This window comes from Rhipicephalus sanguineus, chromosome 1 (assembly GCF_013339695.2).
Source record: "Rhipicephalus sanguineus isolate Rsan-2018 chromosome 1, BIME_Rsan_1.4, whole genome shotgun sequence".
Lineage (NCBI taxonomy): Eukaryota > Metazoa > Arthropoda > Arachnida > Ixodida > Ixodidae > Rhipicephalus > Rhipicephalus sanguineus.
Window position 1 is genome coordinate 118721336 of NC_051176.1, and position 13258 is coordinate 118734593.

At 46.8% G+C, this 13258-nt stretch overlaps 1 protein-coding gene across 5 annotated transcripts in view; it reads right to left on the reverse strand.

Annotated features, from left to right (window-relative positions):
- The window catches only part of LOC119396750 (uncharacterized), a 296740-nt gene that overhangs the window by 7764 nt on the left and 275718 nt on the right, over window positions 1-13258 (reverse strand). The window contains exon 1 of one of the 5 annotated variants that reach the window (XM_037664075.1): window positions 3458-3541. The exons of the other annotated variants lie outside the window; for them this stretch is intronic. Coding sequence (XP_037520003.1) covers window positions 3458-3526 — 69 coding nt within the window. The 5' untranslated portion in view covers window positions 3527-3541. Of the gene's footprint in view, window positions 1-3457; window positions 3542-13258 lie in introns of those variants that run through there. 5 annotated transcript variants of the gene reach the window in all.

Below are 13258 nucleotides of genomic sequence, written 5' to 3' on the forward strand. Positions count from 1 at the left end.
GTGTGGCGGGTACCTTGATTTTCCGTAGAAAGACGAATAATGGCACAGTGGGTGCTTGCCTACTTCACAAAAATTATGACTTGTGGCGTAGTGGATACCTTTCATGTATACTTGTATTAGTTTCCCCAAGAGAGTTCAGAACGGGCTGTAGAAAGGCCGCTTTTCGAGCTTTCGCTGTGACTGTGCTGCGCGCTCGAAGTACGCCTGGCGTGTGTGTGTGTTTTTTGTTTTTATTTTTTGAAGCGCCGCCGTGTCCGAGAAAAAGATGCGCTCTCTGGTGCACCAGAGAACTTCAGCGCAGCGCGGCAGAAAGCGTGCAGCGTTAAAAGCTGCCGCGGTTATTCAGTTCAACATTTGACCGCGCACTTTAACCAGTAAATTAAGCCAACAAGCAAGGTGTGCGGAGCGTGGAGGAGCGCGCATTCGTTAAGAGCACCACGAGTGTCTTACAGACGGCAGTAAGCATGCGCTGCCAACTGTCAATTCTGCACGATTACATATCTCCCTGTTAAGAGAGGAATCCGGTTTAATGAAAGCTAATGTTCGTGAAATTTCAGAGTGGACGCCTCCGACTCTTTAGTCGAATACAAATGGCGCATATGTGCCGCCACGAACAGGCGCCCCGACAGAGGTCCGACAGAGTGCCATTCGAACCCGTTCATAGCTGCATCAAGGTTAGTCGCTGCAAAAAAAGACGTGTCGAGCAACCATTCACGAAGTGCTAAAGCTCGTATTTATGATAAAGCCATAGCATCCAGTAAATAAGATAAAAGGCGATCAAAAACTGATGACCGAAAAGTATGAGGTCAAAAGTCACATTTTTTAAAACTAGAAAGCTAGTAATAAAAGCAACGAACTCAAACTACAGTACGACGGCAAATACAAAGAGAACGGTCTGTAAGAAAAGTTTCCGCGTAAACCAGATATGAAAGCTGCAGTGTAAAAAAAAAAAAAAAAACGGTTTCCTTGCTATTTCCGGGCATTCCACTACCTAATGCCAGGTACTAACTGGTACCTAGATGCCAGTCATGAACTATAACAGTCAATCTGCGCCACACAGGCAGCGCTACCCGACGTACGTTCTAGCTTTACATACTTGCTCCACAACGGCAAGCGAGCTTCCTTACACAACAACGGTGCCACGTGGCGGAGACTTCGCTGCAAATGATTAGCAGACTTGTACGCGTTCAAAGAAAAACAAAAAGCAACCAACTAATCGGGGACGTATTAATTCGCCGTGAAATTAACTGAGCAATAACCAAAAAAACATATATATCCTTTTTCCTATACTTTCCTCCCAGCTTTTACGAACGTTGCACAAATACAGTAAGCAGAACGAGCCGGCCTGGCTTTTTCAGTGCTTCTGTAGCCTTTCACACGTTATCATCCCTAAAAATTGCCTTTCAAAATTTTCTACGGTTGTGAAACCTTATTTCATTTGAAGACAATTGCAGCAACACTGAAAAATCGAAGTGCGCGCTGGTGACAAAGGAGGCGTTAGAACGTACGAGCACATTGTGCACAAGAAGAATCAGTGCAGCGATGCTCGGGGGGTCTGGATCCCCGAAAAAAAGCAGCGCTTCATTGTAGCAGGGGCTCGAAGAAACTCACAGTGTCCCTTATGCATTAACACTTAGGACGACTCGAAGGCGAAAACCATCTTTTTCTTCTCGGTCGATGTATTGATGCTGCCCCGCCGCCCTTGGAAAGCTTTCTGCACCGAACGTGGTTTTGCACTGCCTCCACGATCGGACGCACCTCACCTGGTTTTGTACTGCCTCCGTGACCGGCCAACTTTTGACCGAGCTACGATGCATGTGATGACGACATCATGTGACGTTACGTCACGTGACGCCACAAATTTTGGCGATCTGTGACGTCATCGTGACGTCATCACGTGATGATTTTTTTTTGCACCACTCGTCCCCGACGCCGCGGGACGCGGACGGTCAAAATTGGAGTTCGACGAGGCATTTAAGGCTTTCGCCTTAAAACTACAAAAAGCGTGCACACGTAGGCGATTTCTGCGGCATGAATCTACGAAGACGTTATCGCTGTCGAACCATAGCAGCGCCATTTGATTCGTCTAGTGGTGTGATAAGACGAGACAATAAAAGCTGAGCGCCTCGTGTGACGATAACGTCACGTTGACGTAATTGCGCCGTCACATAACGTCATCAGGTGACATCATCACGTGATGACGTCATTACATAACGTAGCGTTTGACGTGACGTTATCAAGCAACCTTTACGTGATGACGTCATCACGCGACGTTTGACGTGATCAAACATGATAATGATATCAAATGTGACGTCACCGTGCAGTTGTTCACACGGGTCTTTATACCATCCCATTTTAACGCCAGATTTTTCACTTCATGGGCCATCTAAAGCATAAACCCCCATGCACGCGAGTTGGGACGCGAGAGCCATGAGCGACGCGAAGGTGATCGACGTCATTCATCGTCTAGAAATCAAACGACCATGTGGGCGATATGCTGGTTTGATGTATGGAGCGCTGGCTCTCCAATGTTGCTGACATGACAGCTACCAAAACTACCTTGATGCATGCAGTAATAAGTTAACGTGAATCACATGTTTTGCTGTATACACAGAGCAACAATAAACATGTTCGAAGGCCGTGTACTATTTTTTTTCTTGCGGGAGGTTGCAATTCAAGTGGCACATCACAGTAACCACCACGAAGTGGCACATCACAATAAGCGTCATTGTCTGCTGCAGTTAGTAAACGACGCTGTTATCTGACTCGTCCTCCACATTGCAATCTGCCAGCGCGTGCGTAAAACTACTGCCCATGCGGTTCTGGCAGGCGCGCCCAAACTGCTATTTCCGAGATCGAGCGGCCGTATACATCGCCGCAGGACACTGCGTCTTTGTTTGCGGTGTTCTGGCACAATCCCTCGGGCACAGAATGGAAAAGTTGTACGAATTGTCAACCACGTATATACGATCAACGCAAAGGGGAAAACGTGTTTGTTCGTGTACGCATGCGAAACCACGGCCATTCGATGAAAAGGCTTACGGTCGTGCACGGCGAAAACCACCAAGCTGTGCACAATCTACAGGAGAAGACGCTTCACCGCAGTACAAAGAACAGGAGCGATGACGTAGCGGAAGTGCGTAACCGGCAAATCGGTGTACCATTGGCTAGTCGCTTAAAACACTTCCGGACGACGAGCGACAAATTCGAGATTTCCAAAACCAAGCGATCGAGCGAAAGCGACACGAAGCGAAGGCCCGTTCTGTCGCTTGTCGCGTCCAAGTTAGCGTGCGTGGGGTTTCGGCTTAATATGCCGTCTGTCCCTCCCTCCATCCCCACCCCCGCTTGCAGATGTGGTGGTTTTTCACAGCTTCGCTGGACATCTACTTTCGCAGGGCCGAGATGGCGAATAATGCTTTGTTCTTTTTTTTTTTTTTTTGAGGGACCCAGCGCTCACCAAGTTTCCGCACACCGCTGTCGAGGACACATGGCTAAAGCGATGATGCAGCCGTCGTGACCGGGCCATGTCGAGCCCCGTTCCCAAATCCACGCTCCCGTAGACGACGCCTTTGCGCACCGTCAATGGCGATCTGCTCCGGGCCGGTCTACGAGAAAGTATATCGCTCGCTTGCTTCCCTGTTCATCGGTAAATGGCGCCTACCCACTACACTGGATTGGCTAATAAGCCCGCGGTTAAATGTAAAGTAGAAATTTAGAAAAGGAAAAGACGGGGTGGGACTGCCGACACTCGTACAGGGTAGAGCACATCCTTGAACTCGTGGCGCCCACCCACGCCGGTGGATTGGTCAAGAATGGGGTAGTTTCGAAGAAAATCTTTTATATATAAGTCAATTAATACAGAAGAAAGAAATACAAATTAAACAAAATTAGGAATATTAAAATTACGAAAAATACGCGAAATACGAATGTAGATTACGAAACGAGGAATTTGCAACAAAAAATAGAGCAATTTGGAAGCGAGGAAAATAAGGAGTAAAGGTTGTAAGCGTAATGGGCACGCAGCCGACACCTTCTCATCGTCTTCCCTATTCAGCATGCTATGAGCGCGCGCCTTATATACGAAAGCGGGTGGGCTAAAATGACAAATACACAACGTGGGAGAAGCCCACTGCGCGCTAGTCGCGTCTCTCAGGACTATATTTAACAAAGTTCCATCATCCACACGCAATCCTAACCAATTTAAGAGAGGGGAGGTAATAAAGAGCACGACCCTAACTAGAGTTTTAAGTGCGAAGTCAAATCACGGCGTCGTCGTAATACGATACTTTACAGAGTGTTCTTTCTGATAACGCCGAAGCGTAAGAAATGTCAGGCATATTTTAGAGCCGCTATATGAACGTGGATCGACTACGAGCTCTGCATCATTATTTAATTAACTAATTAATTAATTAATGTAAGATGCAATTTTCAGCAGAACGCATTCCGCCACAAATGTGGTACGTACCCGACCGAAACAGCTAAGCTTGAGTTTTGGGTGCATTCAAGTGGTTTTGAGAACGTACTATCGGGGACAAAAGTCTCCTTTAGGCGACCGACAAATAAATAAATAAATACATAAATAAATAAATAAACAAACAAACAAAGGTGCCCAGGACTCGAGATTTTCGTTAAAGCTCAGCTCTACGCTTCAACTGAGCAGATAGCCTGTAATTAGAAAATACCAGCCTGTAGTAGCTATTGCGATAATTATCCATTAAATTAGAAGGGTCATGTTGACCATTTGCGCATGTGCGTGCTGTTACTTATATTGAGTGTTCTTTCGGAAGTAAATCAGTTGGTAGTGTGCGCTTGCGCTTGTTCCCTCGTCTTAGTCTTTGTCCCGTGTTGCGCCACTTTCCTGTATTATAATCATGCATTAACGGAGCAGAAATTCTCATTTGCTGTAAAACCCTCGTCCGCGAGACTTTTCTTTCCGCGAATACATTCTATGCTATCAAAATAAAGACGAAACTGATCAACGGATCATGTCCTTCATCGACTACTCACTTCTACATAAGTAGACAAATTGAACGCAAGAAAAAGCTTGCAAGTGCTTGAACGCAGAGGAACACACGAAAGCTACGAAAAGGGCTCACAGGCTGCGAAGCGACGCTGTTGCTACCGTCCAGCGAAACTATATGCGGCAGAGAAATGCCTTTTGGAACAAATCGAAATCGCATACGTGTGTAAGCCTGCAACTCAGTCACACGGATACATATTATTCGTTCAGACGATGCTTTGCACATGTACTCCAATCCTGTTTAGTAAGTGAATATATCTGGCCATGCACGCCCTCAGGACGTTGGCATGCCTGAGGGCGATGCCAACATCCTCACGATGCCAAAATCCTGAGGGCGATGCGTTTAATATTCGTTCCTTATGCCCCGAAATAGAAAAAAAATGAGCGCCCGACCATCTTGAAACATACTAGGGAGTTTTAGCTTGTAACGTATACTTCTTTACGTTACCGTGTTACCGGATACCGGATGGGATCTGCGCATGCGCGAACTTTTACGGAACGTAAAGGTTTACGGAACGTAAACTACTCGCCGGATAGGCTTTACGTTTACGGACCTATCTCGCAAATCCAGCTTCGTTCGTGGCTACTTGCGATGTCCGCTTCGCGGAGACTCCAGCCGCCGAGTCAAAATAAGCCGAAGTGCGAGCGCCACTTACGATCACCTTATTTCAGCCGGATTACCGAGGCTAGAGCGACGTAGAATTGGTAGAATACCGAATCCGCAAACGTGAGAGGCCTAAAGACTCTGACAGGCCTGACAGGCTGGATAGGTGGCGCCATCTAGCGGGGCCAAGGTGTACCAGGCGAGCACAAAATTGTTATTGCAGGCAGATCGGGCATTCTACTGCTAATGTAAATGCCTTGCAGCGTTATTTTTCCGAATGAGTTGCCTTTTTAATCATTTTTTCTCCTCAAGAACACTAAGCGAAAACAAACGTGCCCATGATTGTGGTTGCGAGAAGCGTCACAAGATGTCGACACCATCGCCCGGTAACCTGGTTGTGCTACACCCCTTCGCTTATACCGGGATACTGCACACGCTAAAAACCTCTCTTATGATTTTGCCGCAGCGTAATTCAATATTATCTAAATTAAATGTAGTTTAAATGCTGTTATCATCATCATTTAGTGGTTTGCGCAAACGTGAAGGTTTACGTACGTACGTAAAGGTTTACGTTTGGGCAGCTAAAAAACTTTACTAAAAGTCGCGTTCCGGAAAAACGGTAAACGTAATCCGGTAACGGTAACGTAAAGAAGTATACGTTACAAGCTAAAACTCCCTACTATCCAAACGGAACGCAGACCCCAAATTATGTATTCAATGGCTGGCGCGAACGCGACAATACTTCACGAAGATCAGCGGCACGTACAAGCATTGCCTACAACACGCAAGAGCGGCTTCTGCGCAATGCGTGCGGGACGGCCAGCGAAGCTACACGGCGAGGAAAAGGCGGCCCACTTTTCAAACAGGATCTGGGAGGCGGCTGCGCGGAACTCTACAATGGAGGTTGGATGCGCAGAAAGCGGGCGGCTACGACCGTGTCGGCCTCGGCCGTCGACTTACTACCGCACAGGCTTTGTATGCATGACGCCGCGACAAAAGCCAGCAGCGTGGTCACGAGAAAGGCCAGGGCGACCGCTTGGGCAGAGGATTAAGCTACCTGAAGAGAACTTTTTGCCGCCAGAAAGGTAACGTGTGCGAACCACAACACAACACTGCATGTGCCTCAAGAACACTTGTCTAAGTCGCGGTGGCTGCTGTATACCGAAGGCCAGAATGGTTGCACATGCGACAACACAGTACCATCAAAACTGTCCGTGACAAGCTGCAATGATGGGACTTTATCTCCTAATACGAGTTGAAGAAAAGACTGGCATGTATCAAAAATCCTAAAAGCTATTTTCCTTGGGTAGCAAGAAATGAAAACTTCCGCAACTCATGTTTCTTTAAAAAAAAAAGGGGGGGTAATGACACGAAAATTTTCAGTTTAAGCCATCAAGAGCCTAGAAAAGGTAGTGCTAAGCACCAGTGCACCCTGAAAAAGTAGTTAAAGTATGTTTTTAAAAGCTACTTTCGGTTCCTACTGTACCCTGACGTCACAACACGGTATGAGCTTCTCGTCACATGCTCGCACTATATATAGTGACGTTTCCACGGCTGCTCCGTTGGTGACGCACAAGCGGCCATTTTGAATGTTCTGGTGGCGCACAAGCGGCCATCTTGGAAGTTTTGGTACTTGACGTCATCACAACTAGCCAGACTGCTGCGTGAAGTCACCAGAATTAGTACTGTAGCCTGAAGTCAAGCTAGTGTCGATGTCGGTAGGTGCACAACAAAAAAAAATTGACTTTATTTCAAAATAAAATATCTTAACAGCATTTGCTGAGCTTCACACTTGCTCAGAGCCGTCTCTGCATACAGAAGATTTGTATGGCAGAGTAAACTCGCCTTCAAAAAAGGTGTCAGTACTAGTGACGCAGAAATGTCGGTAAATTGACTATCGATAGCATCGATAGTTTTTTTTTTTTTTTTGAAACTATCGATAGTGCAAACAAACTATCGATAGTGCTACTATCGACAAACTATCGAGAGTGCCAATCGGTAATACCATCGTTAATATTACTAGCGATATTACTGCCACGCGTTTATTGCTTTCTTTTGATGTATTTGGGTTTCACCCACAAAGTCGGTTAGCAACGTTTAACGCAGACCGCACCGTAATGTTTGAGAAGATTCATGATTGTTTGATGTCCTTCTGTTAAGATTACCGAATGCGAACAGTCGTTTATTCGAGAGCTTACGCGAGCACCCGCGATAACGCTGGAAGTTTCGATGACTGATGTATAAAAGACGACGCGTTCCACCGATCAGATTACTCGACGGCCGACGACCGTTCTCGCCGCTATCTGTGCGCAGCGTGTATCGCTTGTATATTGAGTTTTGATTTTCTGGGCACAAGTTCGCCCAGATAAAGAGCTCCGTATTTCCAATTCTTTCTGCAGCATTCTTCACCGTCACAACCACGTGACAATACTAGCGATAGTGGTGTGAATAATGATGCTGTTGCCGGGCGGCCATATTGCCAAAATGTTTGCGATAGCCTGCTATCAGCTTCGCTTAATTTATATATGAGCAATTTTGGGCGGGATAAATGAATGACTTCCGCTGTGAAAATGGCGGAATATGCCTATCAATAAATTCACATCCAGAAACAAACCAGTTACGCCTTAAAATGAACAAACTTAGTTCTTGATATTTGTTTTATTTTGAAATCATAAAATGCAATATAAATATGAAGCCGCGCAGTTCCCCTACATGTAACGGCTTCCTTTCCGCGACAGCTGAACAGTCACTTTATGATCATGTGTCAGCAAAGCACACTGGTGAAGATCACAAGCATGTCAACTTCAGCCTGCTCCTTCGGCTCCACTATGCACCACGCGCGCGGGGAACCAAGTTTATTCTACAATATTCGCGCTGTTGATTTTATACTATCGATAGTACCATCGAATTTACTATCGATAGCGCTATCGATAGTACGTTTACCATCGATAGTGACGGAGCTATCGATAGTATCGATAGTACCATCGATAGTTCTGCATCACTAGTCAGTACCCCTATAAAGGATACCTCAGGGTTGCCCGAAATACAGGGTATAAACACTGCACACCCACACAAGCGTCAAACAGACTTAACTGCGACAAAATGAAGTACACAAACGCTATCGGTATCCCGTGCGTCGTTAAAGGTCGAGATATGTTAGCTCAGGAGCACTATAACAATGAGATGTTGCCTATACGAAAGATGCCCTGCGCTGCTTTTGACAGCCATTTTATGGATACAGTATGTTACATACGCAAAAACAGGTACACATGACTGTGTAAGCGAACTCAGGCCAACTGTCCCGTCACCGCAAACCACCGAAAACGCCTTGGGTGATTTAACAGAATGCAAAGAATAAAACAGACGTTTCGCTTGACAATGCGCAATGCAGGAACAAAGCGATATATGGCACAGTTTGCTTTGCACACGTAGGAGCCACAATACCAATTCAAAATTTATGGCCCCGCTAGCCATAAACGCGTTTATTATCAGTTACTCGGCAGAGTGCGCACACCTTTAAAACACAACTTAGTCATATCGAGCGTATTGCGACCACCACTATGGAAATCTGACGTGGGTCTCTCGTCATAATGCACAACTTTGCCGTGAAAGATTCCCTTGCACAGATTCCCACATTACAGGGGACGTGTATGTGTATGCACGCATGTATGTATGTATGTATGTATGTATGTATGTATGTATGTATGTGTGTATGTATGTATGTATGTATGTATGTATGTATGTATGTATGTATGTATGTATGTAACAAGCCACTTCAAAAATAAAAATTCCGTCACCCGACCGAGAGCCAACAGACGTGATACGTGCTTGCTTCCTCTTACACATCGGCCTACGCTTCCGAGGCACGCCGGGCCGGTGCCGAGCGCGTCGTGGTTCTTCCCCTTCTCCTTGGCCCACTCCGGTGGACGAGCTACTGTGCGACAACGCGTCGACAAGGGTCTGCGCAAACTCCCGCTGCCTGGAACGGCGATCACGCACAAAGGAGTAGAAGATAGCGGAACCGCTACGCGCCACGTCTGTAGACTGTTGGGGGCGCACGCCTCCGGCGGAGATGATGCACCGCCCCCATCCCGCCACAGTGGGCCGGCGACACGCGGACAAAAGCAAGGATACGAGCGCGTGCGTCCACACTCTCACGGTTGGTGTCACCCACTACTCATATTGTCCATAATGACGGAGGCGAAAAAGCGCGGGATAGAATAACGGTGAACACGCCCGTTTCAGGTACACTCGTTCAGCAACGGCCACCGCGGCTCTTGCAATGCGACCTTATACGCGCTATCATATACGAGAGCAAATCCCCCGCTACGTGGACGGGTGCCCATTAGGTGTCACAACGATCGCCGCCGCCGCGCGCCATATCCCGAGTATACAATGTCGGAGGCGCGTCCGTGACTGCCACTGTTCGTTGTGTACGAAGGAAAAACGGCCGCCTGCCAGCCTGGTGCGCGGTCGGCAGGGTTTTTCGGTGGTGAAAAGACGCGTACACTAATGACATCAGCTCGTATTGTGGGCAACGAAGCCCTTCGCAACAAGTGACGGAGAGAGATCTCTCATTCCGTTGTAAGACAAAAGAAAGCTCTCGTCAAAACTCTCGTTGCAAGGGAAAATAATACAACTCAAACACAGCGACTGACGCGTCCACGTGGCACTCGTTAGAATGGTTGCGAAGACGGGGAACTATCGATGTCTTCGTTGTCGCTGGTCATGGCTCACCGCGTTCGGCAAAGAACACGAGACGGAGATCGACAATCGAAAGGACGACGTCCGGAAGACGACCCACATTCGTCTATGTCTTCTTCTGTAGACTTTGCGCAACGCTATGCGCGGATGTGTAAAACGCAGCAACTGACGGCGCGCGTACTTAACAGCCTCGGAGCGGCGACGTCCAAGGATTTCGTCGTTCAAGCGAAACGAGCGTGCAGGCGCGTTCCCACACGTTTCGGTCGTCAGTCTGCCATTCCGAGCGAGCGAGCAGCGGCAATTCCGAGCCGTCAAGTGCCTCGCTTCCAAACCCCAGCGACGAAGGCGGGACAAGGACACCGCGGCGGCCCGGGCTTTCTTTTGTCGGGCGCGCTCCCTTCCTGTAAGCACGGGACGACAGTGTCGGAACACTCAGGCATCACCCGCTGAACAGCGGTGTTTGCCAGGAACGCCGACGGCAGTTTCACCGCGCCGACATACGTAAAATGTCACAGAGAGTGTCGCCGCATATAGCATTTCGAACCCGAACGAAAGCGGCTGCCATGAAAGTGCTTCCGTTGTTTCCTTGTTTGTTGACTCTTCGCAAACAACGCATTCCCGAAAGTGGAGCTAAAAGACGCTTGTTTTCTTTTTTTTTTTTGTCTGCTACCGATCACACGCCTTGATTCGCACTGCGACATTCGATGACGTAGTAAGCACACTGTATGCCTTCACAACACAAAACACGTATCGCGCGCAAGCACTGACAAACTGTTTATATATATCGCTATACAGAAAAGGTCTGACAAAGAAGATGTTAAGGTGAGTAAAACGTGGCCCGTAGAAAACATAAAAAATGCCAGTACTTAAGGTTTCGATATTTGCAGGCACCATTTTCATCCATGTCTCATTGGCATTCGTGGAGCTAAGTGGCGAAGCTTATAGCTGCGTATAGCAAATCCGCTATTCAGTCAGCCCTTTTCTCCAAACGTGAAACGTTAAACCGCTTTCGCTGGCGATGTTCTGCAATCGTTTGTCGGATGGTTCAGTTCAAAGGAATTGAACAGACTTCCTCGAGACAATGTTATAATAAATGATACAGAAGAACTGACATTTGGGTGAGTTGGATTCAGTTAAACATATTGAGTGGATTCAGCGCGACGCAACGAGAACAGAGGTGAAGAAGGGACACGAACACCAGCGCTGTTCCCAGAACTAACTTTATTAGAGCAGAAACACACATTTTAAAGCACAGCCTATAACTACGTGACCATACGCCGATGACGTCAAACGGAGGATAAATGCAAATGATTAGGACTAACCATGAACAAACTGCATCATGTGACAAAACTATTCAAGAAAGAAATTTTGTCACATAATACAGTTTGTTCATGGCTAGTCCTAATCTTTTGCATTTATCCTCTGTTTGAAGTCATCAGCGTGTGGTCACGTGGTTATAGGTTGTGCTGTAAGATACGTGTTTCTGCGCTAATAAGTTAGTTGTGAGAACAGCGCTGGTGTTCGTGTCCCTTCTTCGCCTCTGTCCTCGTTGTATCGCGCTGAATCCACTCAATATGTTTATTAACGATAACCGCACGTTCCGTGATGCCTTAGCTAAAATTGTATGATTAGGTTCTGTGATGTATTAGCTAACATTGTATTATACGAGCTTTATATGTATGAATTAACTGTACTGACTGCTTCTTGTTAAATTATTTTTCTGTAACAACCGACTCCCCTGTGTACTGCCATTTGGCCCAGAGGGTAAAATAAGTAATTTCATTGCGTCCCCCTTGAAATGCGGCCACCATAACCGGGAATGGAACATGAGGCCTACTTCCAGCTTATTAGCGACACCCAGGCTGCTAAGCTACCACACGGTGGATTGTTCCCTCATTGTACTTGAAAACAGCATGAGACAAAAATGAGATTTTACAGGCGATGGAGATCAACTGGCAGCTTACGAGAAATCAGAATATCAGCAGGTCGAGGGCAATTGCTTCGCGGATATTTCGGCCTGTCCCGCTGTGACGGGGCAAGTTAGCGGCATGCATACCAAGAAATGCGAAGTTGTGTCCACATAAGTTTTCATTTTTTTTACTGCGAATTTTACAGAACAGATCTTACGTTTTCTATATTTTACAACAACGGTGAAAGAAAGAAAGAAAGAAAGAAAGAAAGAAAGAAAGAAAGAAAGAAAGAAAGAAAGAAAGAAAGAAAGAAAGAGAGAAAGAAAGAAAGAAAGAAAGAAAGAAAGAAAGAAAGAAAGAAAGAAAGAAAGAAAGAAAGCAGCAAAGCTCTATCTCTTTCGTTCCGTTGAACCAACTCATGCGAAGGTGTAAAGCTATAGCAGTTTGCCGTATTTTTGCCTTTATTTTTCACACTATGCCACCTTTTTATAGCCAAATACATTTGTTCATGGCATCGCGTGTTTTTCGGTGATGGTTTTAGGTGTTGCTCAATGCAAGCCTTCTCTGCGGCGACAGTTGCTTGTCATCGCTTAAATGCAGCACAAACAAGAACACGGATTAATCTACATCCGTGATTAAAGAGAATGCGCAAATTGTTTGCATGTTCTGTGTCAATCTAGTTACGACTCCGACTTAGCATCGAATGCGTGCGCGGTCACGCTTGGCCCGCGCGCCGGGAAAAAAATACAATCAGTTACATGTACTTCACAAAGGATTCGTATATGCGGCGTACCTAGGCGTACCCACCGGGCAATACGCGCTTTGTGCCCATTTCGGGCTCCAGGGTCTTTGCACTAGCGCGCCCTTTTCCTGCGGGATAAAACCGGAGGTTGTCCCGCTAGCTTGTCGGGGTCGTCCGGTTTATCTTAAAAGGCAAGCAAAAGCAGGTTTCTGTCTGATTTTTTTTTTCCCCGTATCTCGCCGAAGAGAGACCGTTCGCGCTCTGCCAACGGCCCACCG